Source organism: Primulina huaijiensis, chromosome 15 (assembly GCF_012295235.1).
Source record: "Primulina huaijiensis isolate GDHJ02 chromosome 15, ASM1229523v2, whole genome shotgun sequence".
NCBI classification, from domain to species: domain Eukaryota; kingdom Viridiplantae; phylum Streptophyta; class Magnoliopsida; order Lamiales; family Gesneriaceae; genus Primulina; species Primulina huaijiensis.
The window spans coordinates 3,800,436-3,822,838 of NC_133320.1; the positions used below are offsets into that span (position 1 = coordinate 3,800,436).

Genomic DNA, 22,403 nt, shown 5'->3' on the forward strand with positions numbered 1-22,403 from the left:
TTTTTGGGAAATGGTAAAAAGTTGAATTGAATATAATGTTTATGTTGGAAGGTGTGTGTATATTTATACATATATGTTATATTTTTGGATACACGAAAATGAGATGATGACAATGACGGCGATCATCATCCTAGCACATTCTCGCTAGTTGCGGGGTCGGTTACATAGATATTAGAACCCCAAACTAAGCGATTTTCCCACGTCGTCTCTCAAACCAATATCATCCTTGACCATCTTTATCCATGTTTACAATGGCCTACCCCTCTTTTTATACCTTCCATTAACATGCCAATCTGAGATATGTCGGATTGAGACCGTGCTTGGTCACCTCTTCACGTGACCAAACCATGTTAGACGTCTCATTAATTTTATCCTTTATGGGGGATACACCTAAATTGCTCATAATTTTTTCATTCTTAATTCTATCATTGCGCATTTTTCCATACATCCATCTTAACATATGCATCTCTGCTACCGCCATCTTATGCATATGTAGTTCTGTAGTGGCCCAACACTCCGAGCCATAAAGCATAGCTGGTCGAACAATAGTCTTATAACATTTTCTTTTCAATCTCGCAGACATCCTTCTCTCGCATAAGATTCTTGATGTCATCCTTCATTTCATCCACCCTAATTTAATCCTATGATCTATATCCTCTCTAACATCCCAGTCTTTTTGATAACATATTTTAAATAGCGAAAAGCTTCACACTTTGGGACTCCTCGACCGTCAGTCTCAATTGGACTGCCTATTCGTCTAGATTCAGGACCAAAGTTACAAGCTAAATATTTCATTTCTTAGCGACTAATTCTAAAACCTTTACTCTCAAGAGCTTCACGTCATCTATCTAATTTTTTAATTACATCTTCTTTAGTTTCGTCTATGAGGACAATATCATCTGCACACAATATACACCAAGGTACATCACCCTGAATATGTCCCGTCAGCTCATCCATAACCAAAGCAAAGAGGTAAGGGCTTAAAGCCGTTCCTTGATGAAGTCCTAATGCCACAGTGAATTGTCCTAATGCCACAAGAAATTCACATGACATCCCTCCAACAGACCTAACACTAGTTACGACATCTTCATACATATTTTCAATGATCTCGAGGAATTTTAATGTGCAATTGGTTTGAGGAATTTTAACTAAACATTATCCTTGGGGAAACCGCCCACTTGCGATTCGTTGCAAAAAAGGTGGTCTAGCTGTGCATTATGCCCTCAATGGTGTAGTTTATGCCGGAAACATGAGGAGAATCAGGACCATCTTTTGTTGCATTATTCTTTCTCGAGTGGAATTTGGACAAAAGTACCTCAAGAGCTGGGTTTCGACTGGACCTTTCTAAGAGAAGCCCGGGACTTGTTTTTATGGAGACAGTATTCCCCACCGGGAGAAGGAATAAAAGCTTTTGGTATTTGGTAGTTCACGGCATTTTTTGGTCTATATGGTTGGAGAGGAACAATAGAATATTCACAGATTCAGCGGAGTCTTTGGACGACGTATGGGCGAAGATCAAATTCAGGGTTGCGACTTGGACCACGAAATTGCCGGAGTTTAACCACTTATTTATTTCTGATTTGGTTAGGGATTGGAAGTTTGTATACTGCTGATATTAGTTTAGAACGGTTTTTTAAAATATGTAAACATGTATCGTGGATTACTCTCCTTTGTAATCCTGCCTACTATTTTAATAAAGTTTAGTTTCATATATAAAAAAAAGTGCCATTTAATGGAAATCCTGTACTTTTTGTTATGGTCATCTGCTTAGATAATATTTTTATCTTTCGTCCGCTGGCGTCTTTTGTTGTTTCTAGGGTCTTTTCATTTCCTGAGATTAGGTTCGACCAATCCCTATTGGCTCCCAAGTGTTTTTTCTTGTCACTAGGTTATTTTGTTTTCATAGGTTAGGTTCGATGACCGACTCATTTTTTCGGTAAAATAAATTTCATTTATAAAAGATATACATATAGACTGGGCATACCCAATGAAACACGACTAAGCTAGGAAATGATGTCAACCTCCCTTCTTGCACTTATTTGTCTTATCTACGAACACTAGGATTCTGGCTCAACGCCTACCACCTACTTGTTTAAATTAAAAAAAACTTTCTTGTTCTGTCATGGCGACTTTCTTAAAGCAAGAAATATTGAAATCTGTATCGTGTATGGGATTGGTTGGTGATATGCACCTGTTAAATTTGTCATTTGTTGGAAACTATACATCTATTTGTAATTTTAAAAGCTTGCTGCTTCTTTGTTACCTTTGTTTTATATTTTTCAATTATGATAAGTATTTATTTTGTTAAAATTAGGATATTTTTTTAGGATTCCGAGTTTTTAGTTCGATATTACTGTGGCCTATGTTTGCAATTGCATAATGTCTTTAATATATCAACTAATTAGGTATATATTGTAATATTTTTGTGAATTGAATGTAAATTGTAAATAGTCTTGTGTGGATGTGATATTGGAAACTTTTACTGGTGGAGAGGCTTTTAATTGTTGTGAATGATTGAAACTATTTTAACGCACTAAAACATTTTGGCAAAATATTTTTATAGGAGTTGGATTTGTGAATATTCTTGGTTTCCTAAAGTTCATTTGCAATTGACTTCCTATATTGGTAGGAGAACATGGCTCATGCTCTTGGTATATGTCTCCGTCTCCTTGAAAGTAGGTCATCTGATAGCGTGCGAAAGTAAGTAATCTTTACCCATGTGTTCTAGGTTTTCAGTCACACTCTTCGTCTTATCCTTTTTTATTTTCTTATTTGGACATTTTTAGTTAAATCGGTATGCTGACAACTCACTGTCTTAAACTTTTTTGGATCCTTTTCAGTACTGCTGCAGCAACATTCAGGCAAGCAGTAGCATTGATATTTGATCGTGTGATTTCCGCAGAGTCACTGCCTGCAGGAAAATCTGGTTCTGGAGGATATATTTCTCGAACTAATTCTGTTACTAATGATGTCAATCACAACATTAATCATCTAGAGTATGTACACTTGATTATCTCCATATTGTTCAACTTCTATCTTCCTACAATTTATATTTGCTTGAGTTTAATTTAAGGCCTATGTGGTGGTTATGAGGTCGTGTAGATGATGTGCATGCTATGTCTTAATGAAGTTGACTATTAGATGGTTAATTGGAGTGCAATCAGCCTCGGCTATTAAAATAACATGAACAAACAGGTCACTAGAGAAAGAAGTTGTTTCTGGAGGGTCATCATTAATGAGGGACACCCTTACAGAATCTGGGAAGCTGGGACTTTGCTTACTTGAAGACTTGACGACTCTTGCTGCAGGTGGATCTGTATGTGTTAAATTATATCAATTACTTATGTACTGAAATACTCACAAATTTAAAGTTCGTCGAACTAATCCCAAAAAATTAGGGTATGTTTGGATATTGCCAAAAAGAAACCAAATTTTACTCCCTCGTGTTTTCCTCGAAATGTATATTTCCTCCTTTTTACCTTTCCCACTATATTCATTACTTTTAATTCAACTTCACCATTCGCTCAGAATACTCGATATTATATTTGATCAAATAAACTATTTTTTAAAATTTGATAACACTCGCACATCATTGATTTTTTTTTATTTCTGATATGATATTCCTGACTAAGTGCAGTATTGTACTACATACTAATTTTAGTAAAAAAAATCATTTAAATCAAATATGCTCTATATTCTCCATTATATTTTCTAGAAGACATCAGAACAAACCCAAAAACAGCCTTAGTTTTTTTTACAGTTCCCATGTTTTAAGCCATATCCTAAGCGTTAATTCTTATTTGTTTCCTCGTTTGGTTTCAGGCTATATGGTTACGTGCTAGTTCAATTCAACGGTCGTTTGCACTTGACTTACTCGAGTAAGGTTTTTATCCCTTTTCTTGTATTCTTCCCCATTAATCAGGGGAGCAAAACTCTTCACTCACACATTTGCACTATATGCACCAAAGTTGGTGCCACTCACTTCAAATTACCTTCAACTTTTTGAACCATATATATTAACCCATGCTAAGTACATTATTCACATTTAGTTATCTCAAATCTCTTCTTTCGTTTTTGTGTTTAGTTATGAAGTGAATTATTGAACATTATTTAAAATTTATCTACTGTCGTTTTCCCGGGTTCATAGTAGTATTGGATAATGTTATAGAGGGAAATAAATTAATTAAGTACAGAATATATCTTAAATAATATTTTCTGTGACAATTTTTCAGGTTCATATTATGTAATTATGTGGTACTCTTCAGAGCCTTGATTCCTTTTGAACGGGTACTGATGATGCTGTAACATTAGGTTTTAATTGTGTATTGGAGAATTGATTTATGAAAATGACAGGTATTACGTCATCGAGCATGTTCTCTTCTCATGACATCACTTCGTACCAACTCTGAGGTGATATTTTTGGTTAAAACATTGCTTATTTACCCAAACATAGATTACTCTAAAGTCTTCCAAAAGGTTGTCATTCATCTTATTTTCTTCACATTTTATGTTTATTAGCTTGAAGGTGAAGCAGGAGAGCCTTACTTTCGTCGCCTAGTCCTGCGTTCTGTAGCCCACATTATTAGGCATTATAGTTCATCCCTTACTACCGAATCTGAGGTATTATACACCTTTCTTTTATTCAGAGTCTGAAACTTATCTTCCACAATGCCAAATATTTTACTGCTGTAGATTGAATTACCAACAGATGAAAGAAGTAGGATCAAGTTACATTTATTCAACAATCCTTTAGTATTTGTTTGAGCAATTAACTGTCATTCTTAAGATTATCCAATATGTAACTACCAATACAAAGTCTTACTTTATCCACATAAATGGACACTCTTGAGTGGACCAACTCGGTCAATAAGAGAAAAGTAGAACCCTTCACAGATGAATGACTTTCTATTCTTGTCTGCCATCATGATCAACACTGGGATTTTTTTTTTCCCGGCGGGATCTCAAAGAGGAGGAGGTAATTGAATTAGGTTCTTTGCTTGAGTCTTGAGAGAGGGTCAGATGTATTGAGGGTGTACAAGACAAGAGGGAGTGGGTTTGGGATTATTCTGGATAGTTTTCCGTGAAATCTTTCTTTGAATATTTCTTCTCTGGTGATACTGTATTTTCTCTGTATCATATTATTTGGAAAGTGCATATCCCATTCAAGGTGCAAGTATTCTCGTGGATTGCATTTCTTAGGAAATTACGATTGTTTGAGATGTTGCAAAAAAGGTTCCTTTCCCGTTCTCTTTCTCCAAACTAGTGCGTATTATGTCGGCAAGAGGTGGAGACTCGGGACCATTTGATCATACATCGTCCTTTTTCATGTTGTCTTTGGTTAAAAGCTTTGGCGGAGTTCGGCTTGGTTTGGGTATCTCCTAGATCAATTCGGAATTTATTCGAGGCGGATCTTGGACGGGAGCTGGGGAGGAGAGGCATAATTTTTGGGAATTTGGTGGTTCATTGTTTGAGCTGATCTGTATGGATGAAAAGGAATAGGAGGTTCTATAAAGATCATGAAGATTCGATAGAGGAGTGTTGGGACAAAATTAAATTCAGGGTTTCAAGTTGGAGTTTGAGGATTGTAGAGCCTAAATCGCATTCGGTCTCAGATTTGTATAAAAATTGAGTTCTAACCATATGTTAATCTATTTTGAATCGGTTTTCACTTTTTCTTCTGTGAATCTCCGGTTCGCTTATTGTAACTAATTTTATGAATCATTTGACTATTTTGGATTTGATTAGGGATTGGAAGTATGTATGATTATGACATTAGTAGGATAGTGATTTCTTAGTTGTGCTCTATTTATTTATGCGGATTACTCATCCGCTAACTTTGTAAAACTTTATCTATTAATATAATCTAGTTTCATCTCAAAAAAAAAAAAAACTAATTTTATGAATCAATATCGTTTCTTATAAAAAAATACATTGGGTTCAGTAGTTTTAAGTTGTTCGTCCGGCTTCTACTAAGCCACCTCTTGGAGATTGTCTTCCACTGGGTACTATACCGCTATCATTGAAGCTTTCATATCCACAGTGCTACCATTTTAATCAATCATGAATTTTGGTGGTTGTGACAATGTGTTATGAATCAGCACCTAGTTTGGCATGCTTTGATAACCGATTTATTATCAAATTGTTATGTCTGAAAATTTATGACATACAAATTCACCCGTAAAACAATTTTAGATATCTGAATACATACCTGCGAAGGTTAGCATATGACATGTTGATCATACGAGGGGTGATGCAAATAAATTTCTGTTTGACTTTTGTGGTATGACATTGCCTCCACCTGGTTCCTTGAACACCATAAGTATGAGTTGTGCTCGCCTTTTGTAATCTTTAACTTCAATTATTCTAATAAAAGATCGTTTCTTATATTAAAAAGAAAGTATGAGTTGTGCTTTTCTTGTTTCCGGAATACCACAAGGAAGTTGGTGTATTACAATATATAACATGCATAATACTCTGTATTATATTTCATTTTTAGATATGATTTGTTGTATAAGAATCAGAATATTAGTTGTCGGATTGATTTGACAAGAATTACATCAAAGATAACCAAAGATTTTGTCAAGAGATTCATTACATTAAGGAATTTCTGGAGCATTATTGTTCATTGTATATTTTGGTCGACATGGATGGAGCGCAATAACAGAATTTTCAACGACGCAGAAGACTCTTGGGAGGATTTATGGGAGAAGATCAGATTCAGAGTAGCGATATGGACACTTACCATACCCACGTTTCAGCATTTTCTTTTATCTGACCTAGTTAGGGATTGGTGTTTTATTTGCTTATGAAGATTTGTAGTCTTTATTTCAGGAGGTGGATTGTGGATCGCTCATCCACTTGCTATGTATCCTAAATTATAATTATTATAATAAAGTGATAGTTTCTTATAAGAAAAAATACATTAAGACTGCTGATCAATTAGTTGATATGATGACATGGGTCTGTTTCTAGTGGGCCATTCTATACAATGCCATCTAAGTTGGACATGTGTGACGTCTATGTACCAACTTGAGGAGGACGGGGTTAGTGCATGAGTTTGCATAATATTTTTTTATTACCCCGTTTCTTATTTTAGATAGGATTTGATGTACTAGAATCAGGATATTAGTTGCCTGAATGTTATGATTTATCATGTAGTTGACTTCCCTGAATATGACGTATATATTCTGTTAAACTACCCTCTTAAGATATATGAAATTACATTTGGCCAATTTGTCAATATATCCATATTCCATTAAAAACTAACATTTTAGACCAACTTATTTGGTGGGTGTATAAGTTTGTTAAAAACACCAGGGGGGAGTTCCATTTCTTAAACCATTCAGTGGCAATTATTGGAACCCTATCAGAAGGAAAGCAATTACAAATTTCAATAATATTTATACACATGGAACAAACCGTACAGAGAAAAATCGATTTATTCATAATTAGTCAATATTTCCTAAATAGTAATCATCAGTGTTTCTCTATTATGTAATTTCTCGAACTTTTAATCTGTATTAACTTTCATGACGTAAAAATAGTGCAATCCCAGATACATCAAATATAGAACATTGTATGTTTAGTTGGACAATATTTTCGTGTTTATCATTATGTTTTTGTGTCGGCTAATATTATTTAATTTTATTTGCAACAGGTATTTCTCAGCATGTTAGTGCGGGTTATATCTCTTGATTTACCACTGTGGCATCGTATTCTTGTTCTGGAGATTTTGAGGGTAATGAATATGATCTCGATTCATCGACTTACCAATTCAATGTTAATGTTACTCGGTCTCAATGGCATCTCCAGTATTCCGATTAGCTAACTGTTTGGAGCTTTGTGGTATGACAGGGTTTCTGTGTGGAAGCACGCACCTTACGAAATCTTTTTCAAATTTTTGACATGTAAGGTTATTCGTCTGTATTGATACTTTAATCTTACTTTTGCACTTGGACACAAGTTCTTGGTGATTTTTCAAGGAGTCACAATGTCACATTGATTTCAAGCACTTACACCTTATTGCTTGTTCTCGTCAAAATAATCGAATATAGGTTCTTTTATGAGAGCTAGTAACACGTGCACAAACGTTGTATGACATAATTTATAAGGAGTAAGTATACATAAAACACTTCTTTTGAGTGAAATTGAAAGATCTATTGTTTTTTGAAAATTCATAATATAAAATCATTTCTTGCTTAATTTTCAGTTTTTGGGTTATCTATGTGTGACTGTTTTGTACAAGTTTCCTCATTCTTTTACTAAAATCAACAATTTTTTCATTATCTTGAATTTATATGGTTTCTCCTTTGGAACATGATGGACTTTGTTTCTTTTTCTGTGGTTTTGTCATTTCCTCTGTGCTTGTTGTCTTCTTATCTTCATGTTGTACTTGCTTTGCCCTTTCTTTTGCGTAATTTGGTTTCGTTCTTTCCTTGTCTTCATTTTGTATTTCATCGATGTTTCGGTTATTTCTTTTTTTATCAGCATTTATATTGAGTTATGTGGTTCTCTAATCCGTCCACAATTAATGATGTTATTATATCAATATGCTATTAAATTGATTTTTGGAAGTGACTGATTAAATTATTTTAGGAAATAATCATGTATACAATTGTTTTGAATGTATTTTTCTTAAATTTATTTGCAAAAATTATATGATATAGTGATTAAAATATTGAATTCAATAATTAAATATAATAAAGTAAAATTTAGTATAATATAATATATTAGTTAGAAAACAATACACAATGCAATATTAGAATTATAAAAAGATGGAATGACAATTCCGAAAATACACAAATCAACTAACACTTTTAAAGAAATACCTCATCATGGTACTTGTGTAAAATAGTGAGGTGATAACAAGCTAACCATAAGCAGAAATTAAAAGGAAAATAATGAAAATCATATTTCATTCAAATAACATCCAAAGCTAAAAATTTGGATTGACAGTGTGTTATTCTATTCTATTCTATTCTTATTCCATAGGCCTGAATTAAATATTGTTTGACTGACTATTGTTAAGGTCCTGCAAAGGACATCAGGCATAATTTTTTCTTTATGAAATGCTTTTTTCTTTTTCCACAACTTTGCTCCTTCAAATAATAAAAGTCATTCTTATTTGATATCTGGTAGTTCCCTCTATCCTCATCTTAGAAATTGTGAATGCATGAAAATTGCACGTCCATGAACATGTTTTTGTCTGTCATTTTAATTAATTTTCAAACTTTTGGCATGTCTACTCATATTGCTGAACCTGTACTTTACGTGCTTTGAATTCTTTTATCTGCTCTGGTGCTTCAATTTTTTTTTGGTATACGATATTATATTAATAAGATAAAAGCTATTAATTAGAAGATGCAGACGAGTGATCCATATGATAAAAAAAGAAAAGAGTTGCCTTGATAATATCAACAACATATATAACTCCAATCTCCAATCTCTCAATAAATCTGAAATTGAGAAATTCTTAAATTGTGTATATTTTCCAATCTGGCTAGATGTTCGAATCTTAACCTTGTCCTAACATTCTTCAACCGAATGATCTAAGCTGTCAAAATTCTTTTTATTCCGCTCCAATCAAACTGACCAACAAATACAATTAACCACTTGTGTTAAAAAAATTCTTCCCTTCCTATCAAGTTCACGTCCAAGATCTACAACAAATAGCTCTTGCACTGATCTCGGGGCTACCCAGACTAAACCCATATCCGCCAATGCTCTGAATCGAAAACATCTCGTAAAAGGACAATGAATAAGTATGTGGTCCTGAGTTTCCCTCTCCTTCGAGATAAACACACCAATTCAGACAAAGAGCACAAGTGAGCCGTCTCTTTTGCATCATCTCGCAAGTTGGCAGCTTACCCGGAGCCGCAGTCCACTAGAGAACTTGAATCTTCAGTGGGATCAGTGCTTTTAAAATAAAATGAAAGTGGGAGAAGAAAGGAAAGCCGCTAGTGGAAAAGAAAGACTCATAGAAAGATTTAACTGAAAATATTCCTGAAGAATCCCCGACCCAAACCATGATATCTTCAACCCCTTCAATCAATGTGACCTTCTTTAAAGAACCTAACAACCCTAACAAAGAGCTCGACTAATACACTCCGTCATCAATCAAATCCTTCTCAAAATGCATATCCCAAGGTATTAAGGAAGAAAAGGAAAAATCCTCCACCTGAATAAAATGAGAAATATGCATATTATGAACCAAAGATATCTGAAATAAAGAAGGATTAAAATCTCTTAAAGAAGAGTCCCCCATCACCTATCTTCCCAAAAACCTGATCTTGTTTCCTCTTGGTGAAAAGCCGGATAAGTCTAAAAATAAACTTCCATGGAATTCTGAAAAGAGATGCAAAGTACATTTGCAAAGCACTCAACACCGCTGAAATAAACCCCCCTTGGACATAAACGTCTTTTTCTAACTTGTTCCAACATCTTATACACAATATGTTCCCAAAATGAGATTTTCAAGGTATTTCCGCATATTGGAACCCCCAGTTATCTAATGGGCCAATTCTCCTTTCCACGTCCAATCTGTTTAGCTTATCCTTCCACTTCTTCTTCTACACAATTAAGGCCCAACAATGCACTTTTTCCACATTAATCCTTAATCTAGTCATTTGACAAAATGAGTTCAAATCCTCCACCAGAAACTGCATATGGCTACCATTCTTTGTAAAGAAAAGAATATCATCAGCAAATTAAATGCGGGAAATCTCTACCATATCTCTTCCGACTTGCAACCCCTGGATAAAGTTCATTGTCTTACCATTATCAATTAATCTACTCGAACATATCTACTGCCAAATTAAACAGGAAAGGGGGAAGCGGATCACCTTGCCTTAGACCTTCTTTCCCTTAAATTTGTCCCTTGGCCTACCATTCATAAGAATCGAGAACGACACAGTCGAAACGCATCCTTTAATCCACTTTCTCCATCTCTCCCCGAACCTTTTTTTGAGCAGAACACAATCCAAAAAACCCAGTCTACATTATCATAAGCCTTCTCAAAATCAACTTTAAAAACCACCTTTTTTTCCATCTCAATTCCTCCACCAACTCATTAGGTATGAGGCAACAATCCAGGATCTGTCTCCTTTCAATGAAAACACTTTGAGGTTCTGTTATTGTAATAGCTAATACTTTACTCAATCTTATTGACAAGACTTTAGCAATAATCTTATAGAAACTGGTTGTCAAGCTGATAGGCCTAAAGTGTTTTACCTCAACAAAATCTTGTTTCTTTGGAATCAAGCAACTATAATCCATCACTGTCAGACACTGCTTTTTTAATCTCGTGCTCTGAAAAGGGTCTCTCCAGCTCTAATCCAGACTCACCATCAATAGAGCATCATTCCACTCCTACTGTGCCCCAACCACTTCCATCAGATTTGCTGTATAAATTTCGGAAAATTTTTAATATAGTATACTCAAATCTGCTCACCATCTGTGGTTACCGACCCATCTGCCTACTCCAATTTATTAATAGATGACCTGCTTCTTCGATGATTTAATAGAGAATGAAAAAAATTTGTGTTATGATCCTTTTCCTTCAACTATTTCACTTTCGTCTTTTGATGTTCTATTTGGTTCTTTCGACAAAATAGCTCTTCTAAGCCACACTTGGCTTTCCTTCCATTGAATAAGATCTCTCTTTATGACTTTAAGTTTCCTCATAAATTTATATCTCTCCCAATGCTGAAGATCTAAGTTGTCCCACCAAGATAAAAATGATGGTTTAAAACTTTTATGATCTAACCACACATTCTTAAATCTAAATGGTGATGGACCACACTTTACCCTTGAACTATCTAAAACCACTGGAAAATGATCTTATGTGATTCTGGGTAAGATTGTTTGTCTGAAAAATGGGAAAATATCCACCCATCCCCCTAAAAACAATAATCTCTGAAGCCTACAACAAATGGGTGAAGCCCTCAAATTCGACCAATTAAACTTTGCATTCAACAAGGGTGGATCATGCAGTTCCAATTCCCTAACCAACGAATTAAAACACTTCATGCTAGTAGTGAGGGACTTACTATTCATCTTTTCACTCAACGGCCTACGACATTAAAATCCACCCCTACTCACAGTTCTCACCACAAATTACTCTCAACCTTGCCAATTCATCCCAAAACGCCTGTCTATCTCTCGGATTACAAGATCCATAAACTGCTGAAAACCACCGCCTGGTATCACTGTTCTTTTCAATTTGAGCTGAAACAATCATGTTATCCTTAACCGAAATTAATATAGAATTCCACACTACCAAGATACCCTGATTTACCTATAGCTGGTAGTAATACCCACTCAACGAACCCGGACTTCCACAAGCTTGCAATAAATCTCCTATCCACCGACTCTTTTTTGATTTCTTGATTAATAACTATGTCCTACTTCTCTTTACTCCATACTGTTCTAATTAGTAACTATGTCCTACTTTTCCTTACGGAAGCTTTCTTAATCTTCATTGTTTTGAGATGCTTTCTGTTTTTCTTTTCTTTTATGGCATTCTCTTGATGTAGAGGACCATTTGTGAAGCGCTTAATTGAAGTAATCTCTTGGGTTGTTTTAGCTTTGTATTCTTGCTTTTCATCTGGAATTTTTTCCTTGGAGATAAAGAGCAGTTTGCTTAGTTTTACATATTTTAATAACTTTTGTCTGTTGTAGGCATCCCAACAACTCAAATGTGGTTGAGGGAATGGTGAAAGCTCTTGCTGGAGTTGTTTCTAGTGTGCAGGTGAAACATGCACTTTTCCCCAGCATTTTAGTTATTGAAGTGGATATGTATCAAATTTTCTTGCTGCATTCAGATTTCACTCTGTAATGTTTATGTTGTTTTGGTGCTGCATTCAGATTTTACTCTGTAATGTTATTTATGTTGTTTTGGTCTTATCATCATCATCATCATTTTATACTTTCTAAAGAGGAGTGTTTGCTGACCACTATGTTGGTGAGGAATTCAACAATGGGTTGTGTACGGAGCTATTGAAATTCTAGAGATTTTGACTGTATAACTCTCTGAAATAGTTACTGATGACAATATAATGATGTCACCAGGTCTTTTTGCAAATTATAACACCTCTTCTTTTGTTTTTAATATTTTAACTCGTTGAAGTATATTCTCTTTAAAGAATTATTCGGAAAAAATAATTACATTTTTAAATTTTAGAGTCTTAGATATCTTTTTGTGTTCATTACTTTTGTAATTATCTCGAGACAGTGCGGAAAAAGTTGCATCTTCATGGTGATTGCACTTCTTTTTATTTTAGACTTATGCAACATCTGGGATTTATTTGGATTAAATAAACTATATGTTTCCTATAAAAAAAAACATCTGGGATTTATTTTTTCATAAATCAGCTAAATTCAAGTCATCCTCTGTCCTTTTTATGTCTAAATTTCCTATTTTCTACCAAGCAAAACTTTTACTGAGATATTGTCATTTTGATCTAATCCTTGAAAATTTGGAATTGGTTCTGTTAGCAAAGACTTTAAGCTGTAGGTTTCTGTTGGGATCATATATTTTATTTAATAAAGTATTTGCCTTTGATTTCATACCTTTCTGTTCCCCTGGTTGATGTATTCATTCTTAGATGTTGAAGTCTCCACTCAAGTTGATTTCTGTTTATTTTCATTATTATTTTTCTTGGATGTTATGTGAAGCCATCCTGTAGTATTTTACTGTTCCACTTTGACACTCATGGATCCAAATAACAAAATATGGTGTGCGTGCAGTACCTAGAAACTGGCGAGGAGAGCCTTGCTGCTGTTGCTGGTATGTTTAGCAGTAAAGCCAAAGGTAATACGTAACATAGAATGAACCAATTACAATGGAGTGATTATGTGACTTTTTTTATGGATGTATACATGAGTTTGTGTTTGATTACAGTTTCTGATCTAATTTTCTCTTTATTGCATCTATACATCGAATAAATTTTCATCAGAAAACTAATCATGTATTTCTGCACACAGAATTTTTTATGAGTCATCTCTTGGCTTGGTAACTATATGTTTTTTGTAGTGGCGACTTGGACGACTAAGCTGCCAGAGTTTTAATCACTTATTTATTTCAGACTTAATTAGAGATTGGAATTTTATATGGTCATGACAATAGTGTGGTAGTGTTTTTTCGATCTCCCTTGTAACATGCTTTGCGGATTACTTATCCGCTTATACTGTAAATCCCTCTAATCTCTATTATTATAATAAAGTATAGTTTTCTATCAAAAAAAAATATACAGTGATACGTTCTTAAAGACGAAAATTTATCGATGTGGTAATTATCATTTACTTCATCCTCATTATTTAGTATCGTGGTTGTGAGCCCTAGTCGCTCTAATTGTGAAGGGATGTTCAAGGTAATATTTGGGGCTTAATGAAAAAAAATGGAATGAAATTAATCTCGTGTTTATTTCACACTTAATGTACAACGTTAAATAGGATACAATGGGTAAATCAAATTAAAAAAAATTAAGAAGTCAAAAATATTATCTAGGTAATTCGAAGTATTAATTTATCCTATGAAATTCGAATCAAATATCACCCAATATTTATCTAATTTACACTCCCCTTCAAGCTTGATTGTGAATGTTGATGAGATCAAGTATGATAGTAAGGAATTTGTGAGTTTGTTTTGACAACCTTTTGTGAGTAGATCAGCTTGTTGATGAGATATGGATACATGTTCCATACTGATAATCCTTCATCTATCTTTCCTTAATGAAGCGTCGATCTACTTCTACACGCTTTGTTCGGTCATGATGAACTGGATTGTGAGCTATGGTAATGGTTGATTTGTTGTCACAATAGAGATGCATAAGTCTTTGTACTCTTTTAGTTATCTCACCACTCTCTTAATCCATATGAGTTAACATACTACATGTGCCTTGGCTCTGTACTCCGCTCCTGCACTGCATTCTTGCAGCGATTGACTGTTTTTTGCTTCGCCAAGTTTCTAGATTTCCCCATACAAGTGTACAATACCTTGTTGTTGATTTTTTATAAGCAATTGAACCAACCCAATCTGCATGTGTGAATGTTCTTACACTTCGATCATCATTTTTTGCAAAAAATAGACCTCTTCCAGGAGTTTGATTCAGATATTTCAAGATTATATGAACTACATTATGGTGACCTTGACACGACGATTGCATATATTGACTTACAAGGCTAACTGCAAAGACAGTATCCGACGAGTATGTGAAAGATAAATGAGATTCCCCATAATTCGTTGATATTGTCTTATATCTGCTAGTTTTCCTTCATACATTTTACTTTTATTATTTATTATTATTATATTCCCGAACTCAATAAGAGTCACACTAGGTTTGCACCCTAGCATGTCAGTTTCTTCCAACAGGTCTAAAGTGTACTTTAGTTGAGATACATGGATTACTTTATACTCATAGCGATTTCCATACCCAAGAAGTACCTCAATGCTCCAAAGTCTTTTGACTTCGAGCTCCTTGGCCATCACCGGTTTAATATTCTCCATTTCTTTATTCTCATCTCTATTGACGAAGATATCATCTACATATACTATGATGGATGTGATTTTCCCTTTCGCCGAGTGTTTGACAAAAACTGTATTATTAGCTTGCTCATGGACTCGAAAAAATTTGTGAACCGGGCACGTAAGGATTGTTTCAGTCCATAATAGGACTTATTGAGGTGGAAACTTTTGACCATATTTCGCTACTTCAAATCTAGGAGGCCGACTCATGTAAACTTCTTTTTCGAGTTCACCATTAAGGAAAGTATTTTTTAAATCCAGCTGGAGTAGTGTTCAGTCAAGATTGGTTGTTAATGACAAGGATTCTCACGGTATTGAGCTTAGCAACAAGTGCAAAGGTTTCAGTGTAGTCCATGATATAAGTCTGAGTGAAACCTTTGCTACCGAACTGCCTTGTACCTCTTAATTGAGCCATCTTCCTTGTACTTTACTATATATACCCATTTGCAGGCCTCTGTGTTCTTTCCTTGTGGTAAATATGCCAAACTCCACGTATTATTCTATTTCAAGACACATTTTCTTTAACACCGCAACTTTCCACTCAGGAGTTAGAAAATGTAGATCTTCTTGGATAGATACGTGAATGTTTACACTAGGTAAATTCAAGGTAAAGAAATGAAATGAAGGAGAAATACTTTAATATGAGAAAAATTGGAAATGGGGTGTTGTGTGCAACACTCTTCGAAATTACTATTGGTAAGTTGAGATCGAGAGTGATACTTGATTGAGGATCCATTATTGGTTCTTGCTCTTGGTGCTGATTGGGATTCACAATGTCTTTACTTTCCTAAAAGTTTTTTCGTCTGGAGTAGACTTGCATGGGTGTGCCCTTTGTGTTAGAGAATGGGGTGTGGTATGATGAGACAGTGCCATAGGTTTGCATTGAATCGGGATAGGGAACCGTAGTCCGTAGTAGTGTCCAAACTAATACCAAGAAGAGGAGGAATGTCATTACAAGATTCATTTGATTTCCCCTTCAAAGTGAAGTTGGGGAGAAAACAAGTGTGTCCTCAAAGAAGGTGACATCACGTGACACAAAAGTACTTATTGGTTTGGGGACGATAATACCCTTCTTTGTAGGATAGTAGCCAAAAAAGACTTTTGATAGCTCGAGAATCAAGTTTAATGTTAAAGTCAGCATGGAGATGGACAAAAGCTATGCACCCAAATGTTTTGAGTGGAAGTTGTTGTGATGTATAGATATGGGGACACTGTTGTATTTCTTATTAACCGTCAGTTGACCACTCCAATTCCCAAAAAACCCTTATCTCTACTCACTAAACAATGTCCACATATCTCTACATCCCGACAATTTCTACTCAAAACCTTTGGCTGCACAACCTTTGTCCATCTCCATACTCACAATCACAGTAAACTTGATCATCGAGCTATCAAAAGTCTTTATTGGCTACTTTCCTACAAAGAAAGGGTTATTGTTGTTACTGTTCCCAAACCCAAAAAAAAAACTATGTGCCACGTGATGCCGCCTTATTTGAGGACACACTTGTTTTCTCCCCAACTTCACATCGAGGGGAAATTTAGATGAAGCTTTTTGAGACATTCCTCCCCCACTTTGTATTATTGTGGACATTACTATGGTTCCTTATCCCGATTCAACACGAACCAATGGCATTGTCTCATCAGAAACCGTGAGCCTGTGAGAATCTCATCCCCCCATAGATGTTTTGGAATATTCATTGTGAAATGATGTAACGTGGCCACGTGCACCTTCTAACAAGTTAGAGTTTTTCCTTTCTGACACTTCGTTTTGTTGTTGACTATCAACACATGAACTATGGTGTATAATCCCACGTTCAACCATATATTTCCCAAGAATGTTATTGAAGTATTCCTCACCATCATCGGTTCTTAAGGTGCGAGAATGGGATTGGGTCTGAATCATTTTGTGGAAGGTTTTGAAGACTGTGCGAGTCTAATAAGCATACATAATTAAACTTGATAACAACAATCAAATAACGGAAACCAAATAACTTAATCGTCTTACAGTTCAAACGAAAACAGAACAGTAATTTTAGTCTTAAACGTTAATACAATTATATCAAAATCATAACACTGCACGAAAATACGAGAAACCAATTAAAACCTCCACTGGATCATCACCGAAACCCAACTCCTTTGGCCGTCCAACCTAAGACCTGCCCCGTGGAATGAGATGTCCAAAATCAAAACAAGGACGTTAGCGACGATCACCCAATACGAGAATGTACGAGTGTACAAACCGATATGATGCATGTGAATTGCAGTATGCTCAAATATCAATGATCAAGTCAAGAATCTCATGCTCAGTTTAGAGACGCCTGCGTGTGTAGTCTCTGATCTGCCAAAGACATGTTTTGCTCCCACACTCATCATCAATACATGGACCTACATTGTCCACGGTCATTAGATTCTGTGGGCCCCATTGAACACTGTAGCTCTTGATACCCAACCATCCACAATATAGTGGCCCCGTTGAACACTGTAGCTCTCGATACCCAACCATTCACAATACTGAACAAGGCTGAGCGGCCCCTAATAAACGAGGTATATCTCAAAATATATCAGGCCCAATGTGATATGTCATGCATAATATGTCAAAGTAGTAAGCCATGTATAATGCAACAGATAAATATGCAACATATAAGTGTGTATACTACGCTTGAATATCCAAGTCAGTACATTATGTACTTCACTAAAACAAATAGAAAGTCTACTCGTCTGGACCTAGACAATAACAACATACTGAAATCACTTACATGCCAGATCCAAAATCACTAAACATGCTTCAAAGTTATTCCTAATATCCTTAAATCACTATTTGAGGCTTTAGGATTATACCTACGTCATCGTCAGCCCACTGATGATGTCTCGATCTGTATGTCCCGGTTCATTGACTTTTCGAGTTGACACTAGATCCGAAATTTCCCGATACTAAACTGCCCTATAAACTAGCCAAAAACCTTAGGTATATGGCTAGAACTCGATTGAGAGAAGTTGAGGGAAAGTGGTGTAGGAAACAAATTAGCTTCTATTTATAGGCTGCATCTGGACTAGTTCAGAAGATCAAAACTCAATCTTATCTGCCACATGTGATAATGACATTTGTCTAATTAGATTTCTCGAGATAATGTAATCTGAAATAGATTGGGTGATTCATTTTAAATTTGGTGGATCCCAACATGCTGATCCTCAATTAATCAATTCGTTAATAATACTTAATTAACAACTCTTTAATTATGTCTTAATTAGTGTTTCATTCAAATAAAGATTTGGGTCATTGCATCATTGATGACTCAAAGATGGAGCTGTTTCAAGGTAGTAAAAGCCATTGTGAATCCTAACCTAACCTCTGTTGCTGCTTAAGGTGGTAAAGGTACTTTAACCACTTTAACCCCTGTTGAAGGAACATTGTAGAAGTTAGGGTGAAAAAATGGTATCGGCGCACAAAATGAACCTTATGGCTCTTGTACCATGAAAAAGATAAAATGAAATTATTCTCGTGTTTATTTCACATGTAATGTACATCTTTAAATATGATACAATGGGTAAATAATAATAAGATTAAAAATATAAAACGTCAAAAATATTATGCTACCTAATTTAAAGTATTAATTTTTCCTATCAAATCAAAGAAAATAAATTATCCTATGAAATCCAAATCAAATATCACCCAATATTTACACAATGTTTATTTAATTCTACACTTATCATTGTGGCAGGTGTCGAGTGGAGCTTGGATACTGATGCATCAAATGCTGCTGTGTTGGTTGCAAGTGAAGCACATGCAATAACTTTGGCAATTGAGGGTCTACTGGGAGTTGTTTTCACTGTTGCAACTCTGACCGATGAGGCAGTGGATGATGGTGAGGTGAGACTTGGAGCCAATGTATCTAGGCAGTTATATTACCTTTTTTATGAATCTTACTTCAAATGCCTTTATGATCCTCTTTCTTCTTGTTATATATTTTTATTTGGTTGCGATCAGCTTGAGTCTCCCAGATGTGATATTGATCCACCCACGAAGTGTACTGGGATAACTGCAGAGCTTTGTGTGTCAATGGTTGATTCAATGTGGTTAATAATACTTGATGCTTTGTCTCTGATTTTGACAAAGTACGTAAATTTTTCTCTAACATCATATTTGTCTTCATGCGCTTGGAATTTATGCTCTTCTGATTTGAGATTGTTGTTTTAGGTCACAAGGGGAGGCTATTATATTGGAAATATTGAAGGGTTACCAGGCATTTACTCAGGTTGTTATGTTCTTCCAAACATGTTGACTTACTCTCTCTATATATATGTGTGTGTGTGTGTTTGTGCATCCTAAAGCATTAGACTGCTCCATGTTCTCTTTGTTTCTTAATTTCATTAGCAATAGGTATTAATTTCTTACTAAGCTACTTCAGCATGTTATTTTTTTATCATGATTGTGCAGGCATGTGGAGTTCTTCGTGCGGTAGAACCTTTAAATTCGTTTCTTGCATCCCTTTGCAAGTTCACAATTTACATCCCCAATGAAGCTGAAAAGAGGAGGTATGTTTGTTGAAAAACTTATACCATATGAACCATTATAATGAGGTGTTGAAAACCGAGAAATAGGAGAGCATAGCTGCAGAATGTATCCTTGTTCACCTCTATGTCGATATCATGTCTATTCGGATAGGTTAGAGATATGGCGATATAATGATGTTCCATGAGGACAGACTCATGAAAGTTCCCATGACTAGGGGTGAATTTGAGCAAAGTCGAGCTCAAGTATAACATAGGTGAGCTCAAGTACTATGCTACTCAAGCTTGACGACTTGACATGAAAAGTTCAATACTAGAGCTTGAGGGGGAAAAACATAGACGAGAGGTTGAGGATTTGCATGTTCTCTTACATTTCTCTAGCAATTTGTTCTCATTATGAAAAGTGATCTGTAATTGACTTATAAGAAATGGTGTCAAACGCCTCCTTTGTTTCTAAAGTCCTCTGCTTTAGGAGTTTTTTGTTCATTATATCTGGAATAACCGGTGCTTATTGATGTTTTATTTCCAGTATAATACTATCTCCTAGTTCAAAACGGGCTGAACAATTAGTCGATCAGCGAGAAGGCATTGTTCTCACTCCAAAAAACGTGCAGGTTTATTTGGTTTTCTCATTTATAATTCACTTTATATCGATCAACTTTGTATTGATGGTGTACTCCCCAAGCTCCATTTGATAAATTTCTCTCCTAGTTGGTTTATGGTATGTTGTCATAATTGCACAAACAGGCTCTGAGGACGCTCTTCAACATAGCTCATAGATTACAGAATGTATTAGGTCATTCATGGGTTCTGGTAAGTTATTCAAGCTGTTTATATCCAATTGAAAGATAGTCAAGTTTTAGTTCCTGCTATTTGTTTTACCTTTGCAATTATAGGTCTTGGAAACTCTATCTGCTCTTGACCGAGCTATTCATTCTCCACACGCAACGACACAGGTATTATGTAAATCAAAATTTTAAAATCAAGGACTGTGGAGCAATTTTTTGTTAACGTCACCTTCAAACAGTTATGTTGACGTCAACATGATAGAAAAAGTCTGGATATACTGCAGTGATATTGACCTTGCAGTTGCTCCATTTTCTGTGACTGCTTCTTAATTTATATAATCTTTGTTAGGATTGTTCACAATTTATGACTCATAATAACCAATTTCTCTTTGTTGGTACTTGGGTACTGTATTTATAGTTGTTATACTGTTTTGAAGTTCTCGTAGCTTGATGCTTAACCTCTCACTGAATTTTGGTCTTTCAACAATATAGGAGGTTTCCTCAGCTGTCCCAAATCTAACTAGAGATTCATCTGGGCAATATAGTGATTTTAACATTCTCTCTTCGCTCAACTCCCAGGTTGTTTGTTTGACTTGTATGTTATATTTAATATCTTTTATGTACAGAAATCTGATTTTTCACATCCGTGGCTCCCCTCCCCCTTCCCAATCAGCTGTTCGAGAGCTCGGCACTAATGCATGTATCTGCTGTTCAATCGCTACTTTCTGCTCTGCGCCAGTTGTTGCATCAATACATATCAACAACTTCGAGTAGCTTTGGGCAGTCATCAAATCAAAAAATTGGAAGCATTAGTTTTTCAGTGGAGAGAATACTCTCTATTCTCGTCAATAATCTTCACAGTATGTGGGTAAATTAATTTCACAGGAATTTCTTTGTTTCTTCTTTGCCTTTCTTCAACCTTATATAAATATTTTTATGGTTATCCATGTAAGTTTTGTGATTGCGAAAAAAAATCATCTGTTTCTAAATTATACTTCTGACAATGTTGAAATATTATGTGGAGAATAAAACGTGCAGTTTCTTTACCTTCGGATCCTTAAAGGTGTAGATACTGAAAGAGTGATGACTCTGGTGACTCACTTTGTTGTTGTACATTTTTTCTTTTTTCTCCCCTTGCTCAAATCTGTTGATTAAATAGGTATTTATTGGGTTCATGAAAATTGTAACTTTCCATATCTGCAGACTGTAAAGTATACTAAGAACACCAAATAAGCTCACACGCAAAATGGTAGTAAAGTCCTCATCCCGATGATATAATACAAATATTCCTTGAAAGTCTTTGAATGTTATTGAGCCACTCTTGTTCTTGAATGAGCATACATGTGACAGTTTTTCTTGTTTTATGTTCAGTAAAGTTCCTGATAGATAATAAATCTTCATGGTTGTGTTGATTATGAGTCTATGACCTAACATTATTCATTAGTTACCCATAATTTTGCAACTTAACTAGATCTACGTGTATCTCTAGACAATCTAGAACCTCGTAGGGCGGGAACGGGTTGGGTAACTATTTGCCGGGTAGTGTTTTTAATACCTGAACCCGAGACTACCCAACTAGTTGG

General features: G+C 35.2%; 1 protein-coding gene across 5 annotated transcripts in view; it reads left to right on the forward strand.

The window, feature by feature from the left end:
* The window catches only part of LOC140959031 (uncharacterized), a 62,420-nt gene that overhangs the window by 3,251 nt on the left and 36,766 nt on the right, over nucleotides 1–22,403 (forward strand). For 4 of the 5 annotated variants that reach the window (XM_073416734.1, XM_073416733.1, XM_073416735.1 and 1 more), the window contains exons 4-23: nucleotides 2,630–2,700; nucleotides 2,841–2,996; nucleotides 3,196–3,316; nucleotides 3,823–3,878; nucleotides 4,233–4,287; nucleotides 4,354–4,410; nucleotides 4,519–4,620; nucleotides 7,658–7,738; nucleotides 7,855–7,907; nucleotides 12,679–12,748; nucleotides 13,747–13,810; nucleotides 19,243–19,391; nucleotides 19,509–19,636; nucleotides 19,719–19,776; nucleotides 19,959–20,056; nucleotides 20,562–20,646; nucleotides 20,780–20,845; nucleotides 20,929–20,988; nucleotides 21,313–21,399; nucleotides 21,494–21,680. In XM_073416734.1, the coding sequence (XP_073272835.1) occupies nucleotides 2,630–2,700; nucleotides 2,841–2,996; nucleotides 3,196–3,316; nucleotides 3,823–3,878; nucleotides 4,233–4,287; nucleotides 4,354–4,410; nucleotides 4,519–4,620; nucleotides 7,658–7,738; nucleotides 7,855–7,907; nucleotides 12,679–12,748; nucleotides 13,747–13,810; nucleotides 19,243–19,391; nucleotides 19,509–19,636; nucleotides 19,719–19,776; nucleotides 19,959–20,056; nucleotides 20,562–20,646; nucleotides 20,780–20,845; nucleotides 20,929–20,988; nucleotides 21,313–21,399; nucleotides 21,494–21,680 (1,804 nt within the window). Of the gene's footprint in view, nucleotides 1–2,629; nucleotides 2,701–2,840; nucleotides 2,997–3,195; nucleotides 3,317–3,822; nucleotides 3,879–4,232; nucleotides 4,288–4,353; nucleotides 4,411–4,518; nucleotides 4,621–7,657; nucleotides 7,739–7,854; nucleotides 7,908–12,678; nucleotides 12,749–13,746; nucleotides 13,811–19,242; nucleotides 19,392–19,508; nucleotides 19,637–19,718; nucleotides 19,777–19,958; nucleotides 20,057–20,561; nucleotides 20,647–20,779; nucleotides 20,846–20,928; nucleotides 20,989–21,312; nucleotides 21,400–21,493; nucleotides 21,681–22,403 lie in introns of those variants that run through there. The other variant, XM_073416737.1, reaches the window with a different exon arrangement.